This window comes from Camponotus floridanus, unplaced genomic scaffold (genome assembly GCF_003227725.1).
Source record: "Camponotus floridanus strain SB8 unplaced genomic scaffold, Cflo_v7.5 scaffold32, whole genome shotgun sequence".
NCBI lineage: Eukaryota > Metazoa > Arthropoda > Insecta > Hymenoptera > Formicidae > Camponotus > Camponotus floridanus.
The window spans coordinates 1838138-1862206 of record NW_020229459.1 but is presented as its reverse complement, the minus strand read 5'-3'; the positions used below and the strand labels follow the sequence as shown (position 1 = coordinate 1862206).

General features: G+C 30.7%; 3 protein-coding genes across 4 annotated transcripts; 2 read left to right on the top strand and 1 right to left on the bottom strand.

The window, feature by feature from the left end:
- The first annotated feature begins 287 nt into the window (after positions 1 to 287).
- Positions 288 to 12856, top strand: LOC105252571 (trafficking protein particle complex subunit 8). 2 transcript variants are annotated; one of them, XM_025410440.1, is made up of 10 exons: positions 288 to 709; positions 1166 to 1607; positions 2258 to 2503; positions 2605 to 3132; positions 4630 to 5149; positions 5825 to 6010; positions 7226 to 7957; positions 8022 to 8184; positions 9800 to 10877; positions 12102 to 12856. In XM_025410440.1, exons 1-10 carry the CDS (start codon positions 553 to 555, stop codon positions 12367 to 12369), a joined length of 4320 nt encoding a protein of 1439 aa, XP_025266225.1. In that variant the 5' UTR covers positions 288 to 552; the 3' UTR covers positions 12370 to 12856. The 2 variants fall into 2 exon arrangements, with proteins under 2 accessions (XP_025266225.1, XP_025266224.1); XM_025410439.1 differs by having other exon boundaries at positions 289 to 709; positions 7214 to 7957.
- A 2212-nt stretch (positions 12857 to 15068) lies between these two features.
- On the top strand, positions 15069 to 16736 carry LOC105252572 (60S ribosomal protein L10). Its single transcript, XM_011260004.3, has 4 exons — positions 15069 to 15170; positions 15321 to 15349; positions 15773 to 16078; positions 16352 to 16736. The coding sequence occupies exons 2-4, from the start codon at positions 15327 to 15329 to the stop codon at positions 16680 to 16682; spliced, it is 660 nt and encodes a 219-aa protein (XP_011258306.1). The 5' UTR covers positions 15069 to 15170; positions 15321 to 15326; the 3' UTR covers positions 16683 to 16736.
- A 746-nt stretch (positions 16737 to 17482) lies between these two features.
- Positions 17483 to 22741, bottom strand: LOC105252573 (E3 ubiquitin ligase Rnf157). The gene is made up of 9 exons (XM_011260005.3): positions 22597 to 22741; positions 22329 to 22447; positions 21518 to 21783; positions 21281 to 21422; positions 20989 to 21192; positions 19725 to 19967; positions 19422 to 19582; positions 19069 to 19333; positions 17483 to 17817 (listed from the first exon to the last, which is right to left on the bottom strand). Exons 1-9 carry the CDS (start codon positions 22682 to 22684, stop codon positions 17641 to 17643), a joined length of 1665 nt encoding a protein of 554 aa, XP_011258307.1. The 5' UTR covers positions 22685 to 22741; the 3' UTR covers positions 17483 to 17640.
- Positions 22742 to 24069: the final 1328 nt, after the last annotated feature.

The following is a 24069-nucleotide window of genomic DNA, read 5'->3' as shown; positions in this document are numbered from 1 at the left end:
CGAATCGTTGTCACGGAGTGTACATACGGTACAATACAATCCTAATGATCCCAGTGGGAGAAACGAAACGCAGCACTGGGAGTTTTCAATACTGCCAACTTTATCTTTTTTCCCAACACCGATCAAACATATTTTCGAACGCACTACAATATTCTATCATTGGATCTCCAAGATGTGACGTAACGGCGACAGCCAATCCGCTCACGCGAAAGTCCCGAAGAATTTTTTTTTTCTTTTTGCACTCTACGAAAACTTGGCGATGATTCTCATTCTCGCTTATCGAGTTTTCTAAGGGGAGGGGTGGATATTTGGAAAACAGCTGTTCGGTGGACATGTTTATCGCGCCGCGGCTGCCCGGGGGATGCGTACTGGTTCCTTCCCGTCGTCGTCGTCGTCGTCGACTCGCGAGATAACGCGGCGGGAATAAGATGTGATCGCGGGATGCGGGACACGGATCGCGACGGTCGTCACGAGAGCGCGTTCGGTGCCGCGAGAGACGTGGACGGCTACGCCACGGGTTATGTTTTGACGGTCCGCGCGTAAAACGGGATCATGGCACAGTGTAAGTTAACCCCTCGGGAGTTCATCGGCAATGCTTTCTCCCCACAGATCGCCGTAGTCTGCTCCACCGCGGCTGATGCCGCCTGCCAAAAGAATAATCTGTCGTTCGTCGAGCTGCTTCAACCCTTTTGCAAATTAAATACCGAAGGTAAGTCATAGCAATTTGCTGAAGATACTTATACGTTTCTTGAGAAATTTCTCACTTCTTGCACTGATATTTTCACATTAACTGTGTATTTGTCATCTGTGTATCTTCTCAACATTTGGAACACAATATTCTTTAATTTATATAAAATTTATATTTAAATAATTAAATTTATATTTAAAATTAAATCATTTATATTTAAATTTATATTTAAATTTATATTTAAAATTTATATTCTTAATTTAATTTATATTTAAATAATTAAATTTATATTTAAATTTATATTTAAAATTTATATTCTTAATTTAATTTAATTAAAGAATATAAATTTTATATAAATTAAAGAATATTCTTCAATTTTTATATTCTTTAATTTATATTCTCTATTTATATTCTTTAATTTATATTCTTTAATTTATATAAAATTTAATTTATTAAAAATTGTGTATACTTTCACAGGTCATTTTAAAGATCCTCAAGGGAACACTGTAACGATTAGGAATCTTCGGCTTTCCATACAAGATATCAATGCGCGTCCACCGGAACCGAGTCTTGCCAAGAAAATGTTGAACGAAGCAGTCAGTTCTACTTTGTGCGAACGCACAACCACGGTTCGCATTGGCTTCACTGAATTAGACGTTCCCATTTCTGTACCATGGTTCGAAGCATGGAGAGAGACGTTTCTGAGCGTCCAGTTTCCATCGGATCATGAGTTTACAAAGCACTTGCTTGCGTGTATGATAGTTGTTTCTACAACGGAGGACAGTCCGTTAGAAAAAATTCAGAGTATGGGAGCGCAGTTGCATCAAAATGTGTCGGGAAAATTACCTAAGTGGTTCAATAATAACGCTCTTAGGTATTACATCTTGGTTCATGATGCTATTCAGGATGATAGAAATAAGTAAGTATATATGTATTTTCTTTTTTTGTAAATTTATTTTTATAATAAATTATTTTTATAATTATTTTATTTTTATTTTTATAATAAATTATTTTATTTTATTATAATAAAATAAATATTTTATTTTATTATAATATATATTTATTTTATTATAATATATATTTTATTTTATTTTATTATAATATATATTTATTTTAATATATATATATTTTATTTTATTATAATAAATTATTTTATTTTATTTTTATAATAAATTATTTTGTCTTTGATATTTTCAAAATTCTCAATTAAAAGATAATTAATAGCTTTTTTGATTTTGACCTTGTGTTTGCGACTCTATTTCTTTTAATGTTATTATTTTTAAGAACAGCATTGAGAAGGATTTGAATGAGATCGAAACGTTTGCGCTTATTTTTGTATAATTTATGTACTATTTATATCACAATTTTCTCTTGAATATTATCATGATATTTGATGATTTAATTTACTTGTCTATGATTTGCATCGTACATCAACGCCTGTGATTATTTGCCTTGTTTATTTAATTTTTTCCTAGATATTTGTCTTTCAAGCCACATTAATTTAATTTTTTCTTTACTAGCTTTTTCATTAGACAAAAAGAAATATATGCATGTATATATATTTTTCAGAGCGGAAATAGTTTTTACAGAGATGAAGACTATTTATGGTGCTAACAATTGTTTTCTATTACAAATGAATTCAAGACCGCCAGGTCTTTCCGACGACAATACGCACTTGCCTGATCCATGGAGTCAGTTTTTGACAAGACATTCAGAATTGTCTGGTAACAGTGAACAAAATAGCTCGCCTCGTACACCCGCGGATACAGGTGGAGTATCAGCCATGCCAAGCGAGCTCACTATGGAGTCTGATAAGTATGTTCTTAAAATTGCTTATAATATTATTTTAAATAGTACATTAGCACCAAAAACTTTAGATTCTTATAATCTAAATATATTTATGTTTCTTGCTACAGAACAAGTCAAGCTGGGACACCGCTAATGCCACACAATTCTATTGGATTGCCATCTTCGGATTTGACGCAGCTAATCTCCGGAATTGATACAATTAATTTTCCTCCCGAATTATCCGAATCGACGAATGCACAGCTAGAAGTTGGACAAGAAGCAGTCCCGGTTACAATTCATCCACTCAGTCCAAACGACGACAAATTGCAAAGTTTTATTTCCGCAACTAATGTCAAGGGTCAATCTGTTACTACTAGCTCACCGATAAATACAAATGTCTGGGCGGATTCTCCGAATTACGTGGTTGCTCAACACGGTGCTCGTCTTTCCACTCAAGATTTGGAAAGACTACGGACGTTGATTACCGAATTCTGCCTGCGAAGCTTGTTGCCTTATGTAGAAAAACAGATTGGCCTATTGAACGATGTGATTTCGAACAAGAAGGGAGTCAGTAGATCACTATTTAGTGCTACAAGACGGTGGTTTGGTACAAATAAGCCTGGTGTACCAGGTTCGGCGCCTTCAAATGCTGTAATGTAAGCAAAAAAATTATTTTTTTATTATCTTTTATATTTTATTTGAAGAGAAAAGGACATCTCTTTTTTTATTCAATATGCAGGGTGCCCCATTTTAAAGGACCCACTCAAATATCTCAGAAACACTGCGTCAAAATGAAAAATGTTTCAAACAAAAGTTGTGTGGCTTCAAGAGGGCCATAAGATGGTGACAATGATTTGACCTTGGAAAATCATTTGAAGATCATGTAAAGGTCAACTTTAAAATCTTAAATGGAAACCCCAATTTTTTATTTGGTATTCTTGTAGCTGACATCGAGAGCTTTCTAAAACACTATAATTAAATGTTTTTCCATTAAGTACTTTTCGAGTTATAAGGCTTGAAATCATTTTTTAATTTTACATAAACCATAAAATATCTAGGAAAATATTCATTTTTCGATTATCTTACCTTAAAACTTTTATGTACAAAATAATGAAAGGAATCAATTGGTGTAAAGAAAAAACAGTTATTTTTAAGAAAAAATATGTAATTGTTAATTGCAAATTACATATTTCTTTTTCGAAACAACTATGTTTTTTCTTTACACCAATTGATTCCTCTCATTATTTTGTACATAAAAATATTAAGATAAGATAATCGAAAAATGAATATTTTACTAGATATTTTATGTAAAATTAAGAAATGATTTCAAGCCTCATAACTCGAAAAGTACTTCATGGAAAAATAATTTATTATAATGTTTTGGAAAGCTCTCGAAGTAAGCTACAAGAATATGCAATGAAAAGTAGGGGGTTCCATTTAAGATTTTAAAGTTGACCTTCACATTACGTTCAAATGATTTTCCAAGATCAAATCATTGTCACCATCTTATGGCCCCCTTGAAGCCACACAACTTTTGTTTGAAACATTTTTTGATTTAATGAGTTTCTGAGATATTTGAGTGGGTCCTTTAAAATGGGATACCCTATATATATATATATATATATATATATATATATATATATATATATATATGTATATATAATTTCAACTGACAAGGAAAGGTACCCAACTGTCACTCACGGATTCTAATGAAACTTTGTACACTTGTAAAACTATGCAAAATAGTAGACACGTATTTTTTTTTATCTGCGGAGAAGCAATTTTGGGGGCAGAAACAACTGTCCCATCTACTGTAATGTAACTTTCAAGCCTTATAACTCGAAAAATACTTCATGTACAGTAACATTATTATAGTGTTTTGGAAAGCTCTCGAGATAAGCTACAAGAATATGCAATAAAAAGTAGGTGGTTCCATTAAAAAAAATGACCCATCCTATATACAAGGGGTTGTTTCTGCCCTAAAAAAAAATATGTGTCTATTATTTCGCCTAATTTTACAGATGTACAAAGTTTCATTAGAATCCGTGAGTGACAGTTGGGTACCTTTCCTTGTGAGAATCAAGCTAATACATTAACACGACACGATTGGCTCCAAAAATTGAATTCTAAAATCGTATTTATTTACATTTCAGTTACACAGCGGAATCTCCGGAATTGCAATTACGACGCTTGGGTGATTTGTGTTTCATGTTCGGTCACTATTCGCTCGCTTATCAAGCGTATCACAGCGCGAAGCGCGATTTCGCAGCCGATCAAGCTTGGGTGTATTATGCGGGAGCCCTAGAAATGGCTGCTCTAAGCGCCTTCATGCAAGGCGAAACAAACAGGAAGACCATCGAGTACATGGACGACGCGATATTAACTTATACGAATAGCTGTAAGATGCCTCAGTTCGCGACAAGAGCGACGCTGCTCAGCGCCGAGTGTTTGAAGGGTCGGGGGTTGTGCGGAGAAGCCGCGAAGCAACTTATACGAATGACAAGCGAGGACTCGGATCTACGTTCGGCCTTGCTACTCGAGCAAGCCGCTTATTGCTTCATCGGGCCGAAGATGATGCGTAAATACGCCTTCCATGCGGTTCTGGCTGGACACAGATTTTCGAAGGCCGGCCAAAGGAAACACTCCCTGAGATGTTATCAACAGGCGTATCAGGTAGACGCACACTGCCCATTAATCCCTTTTAGGGGCACATTTTTTGTGCGAGATCAACAACAAAGATCATGATGGTTTTGTAGGTTTTTATAGGGTCACCGATTACGAATCTGGCATCATAATTTTAAAATTCAAGTTGGCGGATTATATCTTAGAAATATTGACAATTCGTGGATTTTTTTCTCAAAAACTACACATCTAATCGAAAAAACAGCAAGAATACTTTCTTCTTCAAATTATATGCAAAATATGATAAGATTTTTTAAAATTGAAAATTATCAGATTTTAGATATGTCATCCGCCATCTTGGATTTCCAAAATCTGAGGCCGGCATTGTGATCAGAGACCCCGAAAAGCTATATATGCGCAATTTGGGGTTGATTCCACAAGACCTGTATTCAAAACTGATTTTTTTCCGAAAAAAATAGTGCTTTTTTCATATTGATTATTTATTAATTAATTATTGTCAACCCCCCCAGTGAAAAGTGATGGAAGATTACTATATGTAGGTAATCAGAAGTCTAAGGAACTTGATTGCATGCATATAATTGTAATACATCCATAATGAGGAAAATACTAAAGATAAATAGGTGTATCATATATGATGCCCCTCAAACGCCGCGATTTATCTTGCAAATTGCCGAACTATTTTACAAATAATGTTTATTACACTAGGTATATTACGAAAGAGGCTGGTCTTTGGCCGAGGATCACATCCATTTTACAATCGGCAGACAGGCTGCGTCCCTGAAACAAGTTTCCGAGGCTGTGAAGGCATTTGAAAAGTTACTTAACGCTTCTAGTAAACAACATGCTGTGCAACAAGCCGCGTTTTTACGAGAATTCTTACACACTCGTAACGTGAGTATACACGGATCCGTTATCACATAAAAAAAGCAGAGTTGGTAAAAAACTTGTTTTTTTTTATTTTAAACAAAAAACATTGTTTTTTTTGTTTTATTTGTGTTTTTAAGTAAAGTAAAAAAAAAACATGTTTTAAACAAGCAAAAAACACTTAATAGCTTTGATCTGTGTAAATATTTAAATTTTTCGCTTGCATTAAACTGTAAATAACGTTGCCAAAATTGACAACGCTATTAAAAATATAAATAATAAAATAAAAATGATAAGATGGGTATTATTTTAGCAGAATATTTATTTTTGGATATTAAATAACAATCAGTACAATAAAGATTACTTGGAAAATATTGATTGACTTTACATTTTACATTTTAACATTTTAAATTAATAGTACATAACTCATAGGTCAGTAGTTCCGAAAAAAATGTTCTAGTTAATAATATTTAATATATAATACTTTGGTTCCTATTCTTATTAAGTAACCTCACACTTAACTCTCAACACATAAATTATAAATAAAATAAAAATAAAAAAACCTCAATTTTTCTTTTTAAAAGAAGAACTTTTTTTAGAATTGACCTTTGCTATGAGTTATGTACTATTAATTTAAAATGCTAAAATGTAAAATGTAAAATCAGTCAATATCTTTTAAGTAATCTTTATTGCATTGATTGTTATTTAATATCCAAAAATAAATATTCTGCTAAAATAATACCCATCTTATCATTTTTATTTTATTATATTTTATTTATATTTTTATATTTTATTATTTTATTATATTTTTATTACATTTATTATATTCTGCTAAAATAATACCCATCTTATCATTTTTATTTCATTATATTTTATTTATATTTTATATATATTTTATTATTTTATTATATTTTATTTATATTTTTATATCTATATATTACATAAATATAGATAAAAACTGGAAACACTAAAACAAAAACTTTTTTGCAACATACACACCTATTAGTTTTTTTTTTTTTTTTACAATTTCTCTTTTCCAAATAATCATACATTTTATTTGCGATATTTTAAACGATTCTAAATAGTAGTTTAAAACAGTTTAAAAAACAAAAATGTTTAAAACAGTGTCCACTGTTTTAAACAAGTTTTAAACACATTGTTTAAAACATGCCAACCCTGTAAAAAAGAAACATCAATATTGGACAATCCTCATTCATGGCCATTGTACAGTTATTGTTTCAGGAAAATGGCACTAGTTATAAAGGATTTCCTATTTTGCCTTTGCCGTTGATAGATAGCGACAATATTAAAGTATTATACGGCCCCTTGAGTAGGCAAAGTGAAAGCAATATTCCGGCAAGCCACGTTACGTTTAATACCGAGGAGACGGACGACGCAAAATGGTCGAAAATGGAGGAATTATTAATAACCGAGGCGCAGGGATCTCCACCTATGATATTTAAGCCAACAGTCGCGCTGTATTCTAGAATGAGTAATAATGCTACAAAACCGACTGCAGTTCTAGACGAGCCAGTGCATTACTCTATCGAACTGCATAATCCGTTGCACGTCCCGCTACCGTTGTCAGACGTGACCTTACTTTGGTCGTTTACTTGTAATAATGAGATTATTACGAATGAGATGGAAACGAGCGACGATTCAAATCCGGTCGTCTTGAGCGTCATAGACGCGATTCTCTTACAACCGACATGTAAACAGAACATCGTACTGTCCCTTGTACCCAAGCGAGTAGGAGAATTGAGGGTCTTAGGTATAAGTTACAAACTGTCCAACTCGATACAGGGGATAAGTGACTCACCGGTTGCGAATTCGGCTGTAATTATCGCCGGTAAAAGATTGTTTGAGATTACACCACCGAAATTAAAAAATATCAAGGAAAAATCAAATACGAGCTTGTACGGAAAGGATTATCGACTGGAAATGAACGTGATAGAAAGAGCACCATTTATGCAGGTATGAATTTTTATGAAAATAATGTTATTCATGCGGAGATTCATATTTATATTTTCCCTTGCAGATATTCTTCACCAAGCTGTCACCAGAAATGTTGTGCGGTGAGGTACAGAAGGTGGAAGTCACGTTAAAAAATATAGGCAACGCGCCATTGACAAGTGTATATATCGCATCTACTGATGCCAAGCTCTTCACGTTAGAAGATTCGGAAATTAATAGGAACGAAGGTAGGGATCTTTATTAGGACACATTGTTCTGCAGGGTTGGCATGTTTTAAACAATGTTTTTAAAACTGATTAAAAACAGTGTCCACTGTTTTAAACATTTTTGTTTTAAACTGTTTTAAACTACTGTTTAGAACCGCTTAAAATATCGCAAATATATGATTATTAAAATAAATGATTATTAAAATATATGATTATTAAAATATATGATTATTAAAATATATGATTATTAAAATATATCGCAAATATATGATTATTAAAATATATGATTATTAAAATATATGATTATTTGGAAAAGAAATTAAAAAAAAAATCAAAAACAAACAAAAACTAATAGATGTGTATGTTGCAAAAAAGTTTTGGTTTTAGTGTTTTTAGTTTATGTATATTTATGTAACATATACAGGGTGTCCCAAAACTCATAATGAATCTTTCAAAGACAGATTCCTGGGATCATCTGAAGACGATTTTTCCTCAACGAAAAAGTCGAGGCACTAATAATTTTCGAATTATAAGTGATTGGAAATAAGGGGTTTTTCGTAAACTAAGCTTTGTAGAAATAAAATATTAACAAAACCACATTCTTCGATTAATTTTAAATAGAGTTTACTTTAGTTGAATTTTAATTTAAGGCTTAATTGCAAAGATATATGATGACAAAAATTGGGAACATGCAAAAAATGATGGCCTTCATCGACATTTTCGCTGAGGAAAAATCGTCTCCAAATGATCCCAGGAATATGTCTTTAAAAGATTGATTATGAGTTTTGGGACACCCTGTAGATGTAAATAATAAAATAAAAATGATATTATAAGATGGGTATTATTTTAGCAAAATTTATTTTTGGATATTAAATAACAATCAATACAATAAAGATTACTTAGAAGATATTGACTGATTTTACATTTTACATTTTAGCATTTTAAATTAATAGTACATAACTCTTAGCAGGTCAGTAATTCTAAAAAAAAAGTTTTTTTAAAAAGAAGAACTGAAGTTTTTTATTTTTTATTTTTTATTTATAATTTATGAGAGTTAAGCATGAGATTACTTAATAAGAATAGGAAAGGAACCAAAGTATTATATATTAAATATTAACTATTAATTATTAACTATATTAATTATTAACTAGAACTTTTTTTTAGAACTACTGACTTGCTATGAGTTATGTACTATTAATTTAAAGTGCTAAAATGTAAAATGTAAAGTCACTCAATATCTTCTAAATAATCTTTATTATAGTGATTATTATTTAATATCCAAAAATAATCATTTTTATTTTATTATTTGTATTTTTAATAGCGTTGTCAATTTTGGCAACGTTATGTACAGTTTAACGCTAGCGAAAAATTTAAATATTTACACAGATCAAAGCTATCAAGTATTTTTTGCTTGTTTAAAACATGTTTTTTTACTTTACTTGAAAACACAAATAAAACAAAAAACATTGTTCTAAACAGAACAAAACAATGTTTTTCGTTTAAAATAAAAAAATAAGTTAATTTTGTTTAAAATAAAAAAAACAAGTGTTTTGCCAACCCTGGCAGAAAGAGAATATAAGTTTGATATTCTCATCTATCAATTATAATATTTATAATAATGATGAAATGCTTGCAGATTTGACGATGAAGAAGAGTAGTAGATCAGTCACGAAGGTAGCATTACCAGCCTTTATGAATGGTGCATTAAACGTAGGCGAAGTTTATAAAATGCCACTTTGGGTACAGGCCCCGTACGAGAAGGGCACTCATAGATTAGATTTACTCTTTTATTACGAGAGCGTGGAATCGAAAACGACGTTGAAACATCGATTGTGCCGACACACCTGGCAATTGACCGTGTTAGACTCGATACAAATCACCGCGATCGCCTCTAGAAGTGGATTGTTCAAGGACGACTCGCCGACGTTGAATCTAATAATGTCCGTCAAGAATACCAATCAAGTACACGATCCATCCATAAATGAGATTATGCTGTCGAAAGTGTCGCTTCACAGCGCTGGATGGTCCGCGTTTCACTCTTCCGTTCTACCGCCAAGTATAAAGGTGCAGCCTCAAGAAGTATTTCATTTGATGTTAAAGCTGAGGAAGAAGACTGATGGCGAATCCATGATTTCCGACGTGTCCTTAACCCGCGACGATGAAGCCGACGCCGCATCGGTCGACGATTATCCGTTTGTCAATTTTGTACAGAGACGCGATATCCAATCGTTGGACGTCAACGAAAATGCGAGCGATGCACAACAATTTCAACCGCAGCAGAGTGTCGAGCGCAGCTCCGTATCGGATATCATGCTGTTGAAGTCTACGTTAATCGTCAAGTGGTGTGCCAATGTGACGGAGAGTGGGGTAGTTACTCGGATGGCGCTCGGGCAACATCACCTCGAGCTGGAACATCTGAACAAGACGTACAAACACCCGAGGGAACCGCGTACCGAACGTAATGAATTTGGTGCGCGCTTAAAAGTCTTTGGACCGGATCGAAACGTACCGAATATGATAACCGCTCCTGTTAAAGACCTCGTGTGGGAAGCGGAATGCTTGAAAAGCCTAATCTCTTACTCTCTAAGTCACGAAAGGCAGATTACGCACAGCTTTCAGCGAGGTCGATTGTGCATTGTTCCTGTAATGATATATATACAGAATCACTCAAAGATGCGACTCGATGTTAAAATAAGTACGATAGGCACTAGCAGGTAAGAATCTCCTTTAGCTACACAAGATGCGTAAAAAATATGGAACCGAACATTTTTTTCTAAAATATCTTGAAAACGAGACCTTTTAGAAAAAAATGATTTATACGAAAGTTGTTGGGTTTCAACAAATGTGTCAAATAGTCAGTGTTTGCTGTAGATAATTTCAAAATTATCTAAATAAAGATAAAGATAAAAATCCGTAAATTTATCTTAGATGAGATAAAGATGATTTTGCTTTTACTTAATCTAGATGAAAGATGAGATAATTATTGCGATAATCTAGATAATTATCTAGATATTTTTGTTTATTTTAGAAGACTATAAATATTTGTAAAAAATGTGACGCAGATTATAAATGGGATATTAAAATCATAAACATATTCTTTCTCTTTTCCTAAAGAATATTTAAATAATAGCATAAATGATATGATAAATATTTATTTATTTATTTATATTTATAATATATTTATAATATATTAATAATATAATAATAACATATTTATAGTATATTAATAATAATAATATAAAAAATATATTTTAGACATTTTAGATAGATTTTTAGAAGCTTGCTTTAGATTTTTGGAAAACTTTATTGCATAATGAAAACGACATCTTAGACAATTTTTAGATAAGATGACATATATTTTTCATCTAAGATAAAGATAAAAATACTTTGTATTTCTTCATCTAGTTAAAAATAAAGATGATCCATTTCTTTATCTAGATGATTATCTAGATAATTTTATCTAGATACCAGCAAACACTGCAAATAGTAAAACTTATTTGACCTTGAGGGTAATCATAGAGGAACTCTCAACTTTATAATTTTAAATGGAAATCTCCAATTTTTATTCGATATTCTTATAGCTTATCTCGAGAGCTTTCCAAAACACTATAATTAAGTTATTTTTCATTGAATACTTTTCATGAGGCTTGAAGTAATTTTTTAATTTTACATAAACCGTAAAATATCTAGTAAAATATTAATTTTTCGATTACCTTACCTTAATACTTTTATGTACAAAATAATGTGAGGAATCAATTGGTGTAAAGAAAACACATAATTGTTTCTAAGATAAAATATGTAATTTGCAATTAACAATTACATATTTTTTCTTAAAAAACAACTATGTTTTTTCGGTCCGGTATTTTTTGCGCACTTTATTAATATAACATTGCCATATATGAACCTTTAATTATATATATAAATATATTTTTTTATAGTGAAACTCATCTTCCAAATATTAAGGCCCAACTGTATTCGCCACAGGCTTCAACGTATTACAAGTACGCTGGGCATTCGTCAATTTATTCTAACGTTGAAGCGTGTGCAAGTAACGTCGCAAAGTTACACGCCGTATTGCCCAGCACAGGGACGTACGATTTAGCAGCGCGAATAGAGATATCCGTTAAAGATGTAAATAGTAAAGAGTACGTCGCTCAAAAAGGCAAAATGGAAAGCATATGTATAATTAACGACGGCAGTACATAGGTACATATTATTGCGATTTTTTAGAGTCATCACCGGATATGAAAATACTATTTTTTAGTGTAATTCGGAATCATTCCTTGTCTCTCTTTCTCTCTCTTTTCAGTGTATGTACATGTCATAATGTTCCAAATTGTTACATTATATTACAATTGATATTTTAATAACGCGTCAACGTATTTTTTACCTTGCACATTACGTTTCAGTATCCATCACATTTTCTTTTTATACTTGAAATAACCTTTACGTACTCCGATGAGTACAAATAAAAAGTATATACATAAATAAAAAGTATATACAGGGACCAATAACTCTGTCCACCTGGAATATCTCCGTTATTTTTAGGGATACAAAAATTTTGTACTTATACAAAAATTTTGTACTTAAAAGTTGTACGATAGAAGGCCGGTCAAGAGGGCCTAATATATTACTAATAATTTTTTTGTAGGTGCTTGAAGGCGTTTCAGAGATTTCAAGGTCATCTCCATTTTTTTAAATGGAACCCCCCATTTTTTATTACCTATTCTTATATCTTATCTCGAGAGCTTTTCAAAACACTATAATAAAGTATTTCTTTATTGAGTACTTTTTGAGTTATGAGGATTGAAATCATTTCTTACTTTTACATAAACCATAAAATATCTAGTAAAATATTCATTTTTCGATTTTCTTACCTTAATGCTTTTATGTACAAAATAATGAGAGGAATCAATTGGTGTAAAGAAAACATACAGTTGTTTTTAAGAAAAAATATGAAATTGTTAATTGTAAATTACATATTTTTTTTTAAAAAACAATTATTTTTTCTTTACACCAATGATTTTTCCCATTATTTTGTATATAAAAGTATTAAGGTAAGATAATAATAAAATGAATATTTTACTGGTAAAAAAAATATTTTACTGGTAAAATAAATGGATATTTTATGGTTTATATAAAATTAAGAAATTATTTCAAGCCTCATAACTCGAAAAGTATTCAATGAAAAAATACTTTATTATAGTGTTTTGGAAAGCTCTCGAGATAAGCTATAAGAATAGGTAATAAAAAAGGGGGGGTTCCATTTAAAAAAATGGAGATGACCTTGAAATTTCTAAAGTCCCTCCACCTACAAAAAAATTATTAGTAGCATATTACGGCCCTCTTGGTACCGTACAACTTTTATGTGTACAAAATTTTTGTATCTCTAAAAATAATGGAGATATTCCAGGTGGACAGAGTTATTAGTCCACCCTGTATAAATTTAAAATTCTTTTTTGTTTAAAAATCGATTTTGTTCTGTCAGTCTTATTAATGTAGTATCTATAATGTAGTATCTTTGACCTGTTAGTCTTGAGCTACCTCATGGTAATTTATAAAGCAGTCAAATGCATGGCAGAAATTTGAACAACTCTTTTTCTGTTGTGTTGCAATTGTAATTAAGGATGACTGCTTACATATGGCTGCCAAATCAACACATGTTACCTTCTGTCAAGACATATCGTTCTTAAAAACATTTTTGTACAACCATTTCAAATAATTAATTATTTTTTATGCTATTTTTATTGGTTAAAACATTTTTTTTTTCTTTATACAGATGGGTTCTCTTTCGGATATACAGAATGAATATATTTCTTGTCATATTAAGAGGAATAAAAATGTGCAATTTTGATTTTTCATGTAAATTAAATATTTATATATATATTTGGTGGTTGTTAATTTAATTGTTTACATGACAATATAGTGAATAGAATAATAAGATTAGAATTTCCAAACACTTTCGCAAACATTAACACACATACACAAACATACGATTAATAAGAATTTTTTTCCAAATGCTCTACAAAGATTTGAAAGAACAAATATAAAGATATACTTAGAGTCTTTTAAATAATAGACTTGTATTATATTTTTTGTACAGTGTATCTTTCTTAAAGTAAGAATAGGTGTAAGTTTCATACAAATAATGAAACTATTGAATTTTATATAGATTAGAATATATAGTGCGAAAAGGAAACTCTGTACATATCTTGTCAAATTTATGAGTTGAGTAAAAAGTGAAATTTATTTAGTGTGCACTTTTAATGACTATAAAAGGGTGACTATATTTTATATTGTCTTCCCATAACATACTCTAAACTTTTCATTGAACATTTCTTTAATTGTTTTGCTGTAATTAAATATATATAATATATATAATTATTATGGGATTTGATTCTTTATAAAGTAAAGAGATTTAGAATTTTCTGTAAAATATATGACAGCATGTTATATATATAAAATATCTATTTTATAAGTACATTAAAAAGAAATGTGTTATACTTTAATAATGCATTATAAATATATGTATAATCATGTAGATAAATATTAATATATATACATATATATATATATAAATGTAATATTAATATTAATCCAATAGTATATGCATGATATCTTTTTTTACACAACGATGAATCTTCTTAAACAAATTTGTTAAGAAACAAAAAATGTTTAATAATAGCATAATTTTATCGAAATATGCATTATATAAGAAAATATGTTTTAATTTTAACGCAATCGATAATTTCAATATTCATTACGATCGAAAGACGTAATATTTAATTTTTAATTTCGAAATACGCGCTACTCGACAGGTAATCAAGATTGCCAACTTTAGACCGATCAAAAAAAAGACCTAGATTTATTTTCTGGAATAGAATTTTTGTGATCGAGAGTTGGTTAGCCTGCTTTTGCGGCCAACTTCTCATCGCTGACTGCGGAATTCACGCTCGTTGGAACGAGCATTTCCCTTTTCTCGTTTGGGTTAGCCTCGTTTGGAATCGGTGAGATCGCTTTTCTTCATCCATTGTTATTTCCCAGCATCGCAATACGCACTGAATACATTTTTGCATATTGTATTTTTTCAATGTATTCTGATTGCGTTAATTGATGTCATTTTAGCACTTCTGATTTTAATTCCATTTAAATTGTAGGTTAAAATGGGGCGCCGACCAGCAAGATGGTATGTATAATGAAATTTTCAATTTTCCTTGTCTTCAGTAACTACAATTTTTATAACATTTTTATAACATTTTATAACATTTTTATAACATTTTCTTTTCATATAATGAAACTTTTATTTTCTTGTAAGATATTTATATATTTAGATATTTGTAGATATTTTATATATATAACATGCTGCCATATATTTTACAGAAAATTCTAAATCTCTTTACTTTATAAAGAATTAAATCCCATAATTATTATATATATTATATATATTTACAACAAGAGACAAAAAAACATGTATTATTCTCCATATGTATGAAATTAATGTACAGATTCTTCTCTGATTGAAATTTGCGATTGCATTATATTGCATAATATTGTAATGATAAACACAATGTAACACTGTCCAGCGCATATTACAAAGATTTCTTTTCAGTTATCGCTACTGTAAAAATAAGCCGTACCCGAAATCCAGATTCTGTCGTGGTGTACCGGACCCAAAGATCCGTATTTTCGATCTTGGCAAGAAGAAAGCATCGGTGGAAGATTTTCCATTATGTGTGCATCTGGTGTCAGACGAATATGAGCAGCTCAGTTCTGAGGCGTTGGAAGCCGGACGTATCTGTGCTAACAAGTACATGGTGAAGAATGCTGGCAAAGATCAGTTCCATATTCGTATGAGACTTCATCCTTTCCATGTTATTCGTATCAATAAAATGTTATCATGTGCTGGAGCCGATAGGTATGTAACTAACGTTGACAAAGAATTTTATTCCTTTTAAATGTATCGTTTTTACTCTCGACTGCTGCCGACCTACGGTTGGCAAAAGACTGAGGGAGTATACGTTTCACTAACGATAATATTCGGTGTCATTTTTTGCACATCAGTTTTTTATTAACCAAGGATGGTTTAGAACATATAATTATCATTCTTTATTTGATATAAATTTGACTCATTTTGACATGCATTATTATTGACAAAGTATTATAACTTGGGATAATTTTCTTTGCGTAGGCTTCAGACTGGAATGAGAGGAGCCTTTGGCAAGCCTCAGGGTACTGTAGCGAGAGTGCACATTGGTCAACCGATTATGAGTGTACGCTCCTCTGATCGTCATAAGGCGGCTGTTATTGAAGCTCTGCGACGTGCTAAGTTCAAGTTTCCCGGGCGCCAGAAGATTTATGTATCGAAGAAGTGGGGTTTCACGAAATACGATCGTTCCGAATACGAGGAACTGAAGGCGGCAGGCTATCTTGCTCCAGATGGTTGCAATGTTAAATATCTACCTGAACATGGACCACTTGAGGAATGGAAGAAGTTTAGGAAGGTACTTGCTGCTGCTTAAATAGATACGGGACATTTTTAACATGGAATTGAATAAAATTTTTGAAAAGCAAATCGAATTTTTTTATTTACTAAACCTAAGAACAATCTAAGATACAGGATATGGCATTCAAAATTTTTTCGAAAATTCAGGTTTCTAGTATTAATTTCTATGCAGATTCTCTTGTGTAAAAAATTTTTTATTACTAGTTTATCTAGATACAAATTGCAAAAATAGTATTGTAAACAAAAAATAATTCTATAATTAATCTAATTTATCTAATAATTATAGAAAAATTAATCTAATTATAGAAAAAAAAAGAATAAAGACATAGATTTAATAAAGTTTTTTAAAGCTGTATTTGGAATAAAGATTTGATGACGATCATATATAGACTATATACATTTATTACATCTACTATTAGAAATTGATCTATCAAAACGCTCTCATACTCTATCTCATATGTTATATACTATTTCATTAAATTACATTTTAGAAAAAAAACAAAACAAGCATTTCCTCGCGATTCAAGATAAATTTTTACATGAATTAATTTAATAATTACAATTTATTATTTAAAAAAAATGGTGTTATTTCTTTTTTACAAATACAGTCTTTATAATTTCAAAGTATACACTTGTATAAGTATACATATTGCTTTAAAATCTAACAATTTAAGAGCATAAAAATTTATAAGAAATACAATATATTACATCCTATTTTCCTACAATATCTAGTTAAATATACAAAATAATAAAAGATCTATATTAAAATTCTGTATGGATTAATCACAATGTAACTATATAATAGATTATATTTAAAAAATCTTGAAAAAGATTCGGTCTGATCGCGATAAATAGTTTAAAGTTTTTGAATAAATAACTAATCTGCATTTTTTTTACAGAAAAAATAAAACATTATATAGACAATATTTAACAAGAATGAATACTGTATCCAAAAATATATCTTCTGTCATTTTTTAATGCGAATGACATGTAATATCCGCGTCATTTTCATTTCCTGTGTTTTGAATTTCGTCATCAATATCAATGTCGCATATTCTATGAGAATGTACATCTAAAGCTTCAGTACTTGTAGCTGCGTCTAATAATGGCGACAATTTCTCTGCTTCACTATCTTCATCTTGTCCCTGGCCCTTTACAAATACAAATATAGATAAAGCAATTTGAAATTTATATATGTATGAGAGCTAAAACAAGGATTGGCATGTTTTAAACAATGTGTTTAAAACTGTTTGATTAAAACTTGTTTAAAACAGTGGATACTGTTTTAAACATTTTTGTTTTAAAACTGTTTTAAACTACTGTTTAGAATCGTTTAAAATATCGCAAATAAAATATATGATTATTTGGAAAAAAAAATTAAAAACAAACAAATACTTATAGATGTATATGTTGCAAAAAAGTTTTTGTTTTAGTGTCTTTAGTTTTTTATCTATATTTATGTAACATATAGATATAAAAATATAAATAATAAAATAAAAATGATAAGATGGGTATTATTTTAGCAGAATATTTATTTTTGGATATTAAATAACAATCAATACAATAAAGATTACTTAGAAGTTATGGACTTACTTTACATTTTAGCATTTTAAATTAATAGTACGTAACTCATAGCAGGCCAGTAGTTCTAAAAAAAGTTCTTCTTTTAAAAAGAAGAATTGAGGTTTTTTATTTTTCTTTTATTTATAATTTATATTGAGAGTTAAGCATGAGATTACTTAATAAGAATAGGAAAGGAACCAAAGTATTATATATTAAATATTATTAACTAGAACTTTTTTTAGAACTACTGATCTGCTATGAGTTATGTACTATTAATTTAAAATGCTAAAATGTAAAATGTAAAGTCAGTCAATATCTTCTAAGTAATCTTTATTGTATTGATTGTTATTTAATATCCAAAAATAAATATTCTGCTAAAATAATACCCATCTTATCATTTTTATTTTATTATTCATATTTTTAATAGCGTTGTCAATTTTGGCAACGTTATTTACAGTTTAACGCTAGCGAAAAATTTAAATATTTACACAGATCAAAGCTATTAAGTATTTTTTGCTTGTTTAAAACATGTTTTTTTTTACTTAAAAACACAAATAAAACAAAAAAACATTGTTCTAAACAAAAAAACAATGTTTTTTGTTTAAAATAAAAAAAAACAAGTTTTTTGCCAACCCTGGCTAAAACCCAATATAGTGCTGATTAATTTTTTCCTTTTTAAGATTATAATTTTAAAAAGTTTCTGAAGCGGATTTATCCAAATCAAAATTTCAGAACTATTTACAAGAATTCAGCATCGTGGAAGAAGCAATAATAACATTCAATACATTCAAGTGTAGATTTAATGTGCCTTTTGTTAAAAATGAACAAAAATAGCATACCTCATATAAAGAAACTGGTTGTTTCTCATTGACTAATCTTAATGTGTCGCGTGCTCTTAAGCCAGATTTGTCGCGCGAATGAACTGATTTGGTTCGCACAGCTGGAGATCTATTATGCAGTTCCTTTTGAGAACCCGAGTGTTCATCTCTGGCTAATAATACAGACATCCGGAATTCAGGAGTCGGACAAGTAGTACCGCTGGATCTGGCTGACGTGTCTTCTTTAACGGATACGTGTTTCGACACCGGAGTACGTTCAGCTGAACTGAAATAAACATGTTTTTCAAGTGTCTTATTGATATATGTGTCTTGTTTATTATAAAAAGAATAAAGATATTAAATGAGATAATTACCGGTTTAAGGTTTCCGCGGCTTGAATAGCGCTCGCCGTATCTGTATCGGGTGTATCCGGGGATTCTGGTGCGATAATAGCAGTCCGTGGAATATAAGGCCCATTTAAAGCTTCTATCAGAGATACTGCTTCGTAACCTGATGGAATATTCTCACAGCTTCCCTTGAATAATAATTTCAAGATATGTTAAAGAATTTTTAACATCAAATATAATAATAAACAAATAGAAATATGCTTGAATCAAATTAATACATCGATCGAAAAAAAGAAAAAACAAATGTATTAATTATCTTAATAGTCTCACCTCTGGCAATGGCGGATTCGATATAATTGTACCAATTGCCTTTTGAAGGGCTTTAATTTGTAAGAGTGCTCTAAATGGCGCGCGACATATCGGACAATTATTCGCTTGGTATCTCAAGGAATCGGCGCAAGAATTACATAAACACAAATGTCTGCATGGCAAAATTAGCGTGTCACGGACATCACTCATGCAAATGACGCATTCAGATCCATTGTCTTCGGTATCCTCATCGCTACCTTGTTGCTGTGAGAAAATACAAGAATATATATATATACAGGGTGTCCCAAAAGTCCCGGTCGAATATTTCATAAACTATGCACTTTAGAAAGAAATGTTTCAGACAAAAGTTGTATGGCTTGAAGGGAGCCATCAGATAGTGGCAATGATTTGACATGGGAGAGTCATTTGAAAGTCACGTGAAGATCATCGTCAATTTCTTAAATAGAACTCCCAATTTTTTATTACATATTCGTGTAGCTTATTTTGAGAGCTTTCCAAAACACTATAATTAAATATTTTTTCATTGAGTACTTTTCGAGTTATGAGGCTCGAAATCATTTCTTAATTTTATATAAACTATTCATAAAAACTATTCGTAAAATATTCATTTTTCGATTATCTTACCTTAATACTTTTATGTACAAAATAATGAGAGGAATCAATTGGTGTAAAAAAAAACACAGTTGTTTCTAAGAAAAAATATGTAATTTGCAATTAACAATTACATATTTTTTCATAAAAATCACTATGTGTTTTCTTTACACCAATTGATTCCTCTCATTATTTTGTACATAAAAGTATTAAAGTAAGATGATCAAAAAATGAATATTTTACAAGATATTTTACAGTTTATGTAAAATTAAGAAATGATTTCAAGTCTCATAACTCGAAAAGTACTTCATGGAAAAATAATTTATTATAGTGTTTTGGAAAGCTCTCGAGGTAAGCTATAAGAATATCCAATGAAAAATAGGGAGTTCCATTTAAAAAAATGCACTTCCGGTCTGAATCGCCTATTTCCGACCAGTCTAATTATCTTATCTAAAGTCACAGCCTATATTCCAGACAAAAATACAAAAATAAATGAGGGAATATTTAATGACTTCATGAATTTTTGTCAAGATCAAATCTTATGAAAATTGACGTGATTTTTTGAAACTTTATTTGAAATTAAATGTTTCGATTTCTGTAAAATAATAAATATAATAAATATATAAATATAATAAATATATAAATATAATAAATATTGTATATATTGTTGTACCTTTGCATTCTCAGTATTTTTGTTCTCAATGCCATAAATCTCCTGTAGTAAATAACAAAGGCCATCCACATAAATTTTTTGTTTGAGCGCTTTTAGGACATATGTGCCATCAGAATGTTTTTCAACAACAGCTATGGTCGTGTGAGATTGTTTTGGATCGTCTGATCCTTCTTCTGCTACACAATGTATAGCTATTGGAATAATCTATTAAGTTCAAAAATATATTTTATTCTTACGTGGAAAAATATCAGATTAATTTTAAGGATAAAAAAATATATAGCGTTGTAAATACTTCTCTATCTGCATTATACATCAGATCTTCTTCTGTATACAATGTTGGATCGAATATGTGCGACATTTGTGAAAATAATTGGTTTGCTCCTTTTTTATAATGATAAGTTTCAGAATTCATAGTTGAATCTCGTGGTATGTAACTAGATATAATAAAAACTAGATATAATAAAAACATTGTTGTGAAAATATATTCTAATGATTTCCGCAGTATCTCTTATACATAAAATATACATACGCGACTCCTTTTGTTGAAACCTCTTCTGTACAAAAGTAATATATCGTTATCGCACATCTGACATCGCAGTCAAATACAAATTCAATGTTAAACCGATTAGGTTTCTTGTCAATGTCAATATCCCCATAATGCTTAACATTATGATACTGCGAGGATGTCGATGTTTGATCCATATTACGAACCAGTCTTAAAGATTCCTTCCTTATATTTACTAAACTCTTTAATGTCTTTGTAGGATCGCCTGCTTGTGGTGGGGGATACGGAAACTACGGCAAGAATGAAATAAAATTACCTTTGCTATTAATATTGAGAAATAACAAAAAAAAAAAAAAGATATTTCACATATTCAGATATTTAACATCTTTGTTATATTTTTTTATCACATCACATTTGCAAAGATGACCCAAGGTCGAAACGTTCGCTATCCTTTCTTTGTATTTATTTCATACTTTTTATTGTATAATAAATAAACAAATGTGTTATAACATCGACGCTTGACTCGTATTGCTATTGAATTTGTTAATTTTATATTTCAAGTCTGATACCTTTTATTATTTGTAAAAAAAAAATAATATAATCATATATAAATATAAATAATATAAAAAAAAATAATATAATAATATAAAATATAATATAATAATATAAATAATATTATTTGTAATAAAAAAAATAATATATTATTTTATTATTATATATTAATATATAATAATAAAATAATATAACAAATATGTGTGTCCATATTTAAACAAATCGTTCATATATGAGTTCCCTAGTGTATAAAAAATAATTTTATATTGCACGGTGTTCATACGGGGGTTGGTCGACTGCCCAAAAAATTCAAGTCTGCATTTTCTCCAAATAGATACGCTTCGGGCTGAGGTGTGTCAAATCGTTCGCCACCCATTATGAAGTGACTACCAAAATAGGAACCTGTCAGAAGTAATTAGGAATTAATAAGCCAACAGCTCCGATGAAGCGGAACGTCGTTCGTTCGTGTTTACAAGTTTCGTTAAAAAAAAAAAAAAATGAATAAATAAAATAAAACGAAGTAAAATCTTCCAGAATTAGCAATTCAATACCAGATCGTGGGGGATATTTATACGCGTGATTCGAAGTGATATCAACTTCCTCGACCCCGGCATTCTGTCTGCTCGTCAACGATCCCATTTTGCAATTGGATTCACAAATTGTAGAAATATCTGTTCGGCAACGATTGTTAAAAACTCATAAACTTATATTTAAATCACAGGCAACTGTCACAAACCGTGCCACGAACCGTCATATTTATTTGGCGATTCTTCTATCCTGCTCTATCCTACGTGACCTGCTAACGTCCTTCTGACGCATGCGCAGTAGTGTTGCAATCGCTGCGCAGCCTGTCAGTTCGAACAGCTGTTTGTGATTGGTGCGTACTCTTGCATTTATCCAAAATCTAAAGGCCGCAGCACACACTTTTGCATAAGGGCATAACCAGAAGCATAAGAAAATTGATTGGTCCCCAAGTATATGCATAAGAAAATGAACCAATCAATTTTTTTATGCTTATGGTGCGGTCCCATGATACGGAACGTATGCGCAAAGCGGAATTGGCGGAACGCTCGTGATTGGTTTAACCTGTTTTACGTCTGTTCCGCCGATTTCTATCCGCAAGTTTCTATTTTATACACATTTTGTGCGGAACTTCGAAATTGTGTGTATGATGAAAAATGTCGAAACAGCAGATATCCGTAAGAATATTATTAAAAAATATTTTAAATAAGAGTGTAACAAGGAATGGTCCAACTAATGCTAATAATGCGTCAAATAATTGAGGTGCCATTTTAAAATAATCCATATATTTTTCTGTGTCTTCGATCAGCATTTTCTTTACAAGATTCTCACTTGCTCCTTGTTGAAATCTTCTTTCTAAGCTGAATATAGGTCGCATCCAATATTTTCGTCGTTTTTTAATATTTTCACTTCTTTTTACAATTATATACAATGAATATAATTTTATAATCTTACGGCGTAATTCATTCTTTTTAAATATACACCAACTTTGTTTTAATTTACTTAACAATCCACAAATAATAATAAACAATTTTTCAGAATCCATATTCAATATTAAGTTGTCAGTTTTGAAAGTTATATATGAAATTCATGAATTTTTTGACATATATGTGTGAATCCGATCCGCATAAATTTGTATTTCCTATGTCCCATGCAGCGGAAAATACGGAAGCGTAATTTGCGCGAACCAATAATGTACGCTGTTCCGATATAGACAACAAAAAAATCTATGGGAAAGAATCTTGTGATCGGCCAACACCAATTGCGCTTCCGCGTTTTCCGCTCCATGGGACATAAGAAAATATATTTCAACGGAACGCAATTGACGGAATGTCTGTGATTGGACGAACTTCGTTCCGCCAATTCCGCATTGCGCATACGTTCCGTATCATGGGACCGCACCATTATGGTTATGCGCTTATGCAACAGTGTATACTGCGGCCTTAAAAGTTGTGCCAATAAAGCCAGGTCTACAATAGACAATTTAAGGCTTAGGGCTTAAA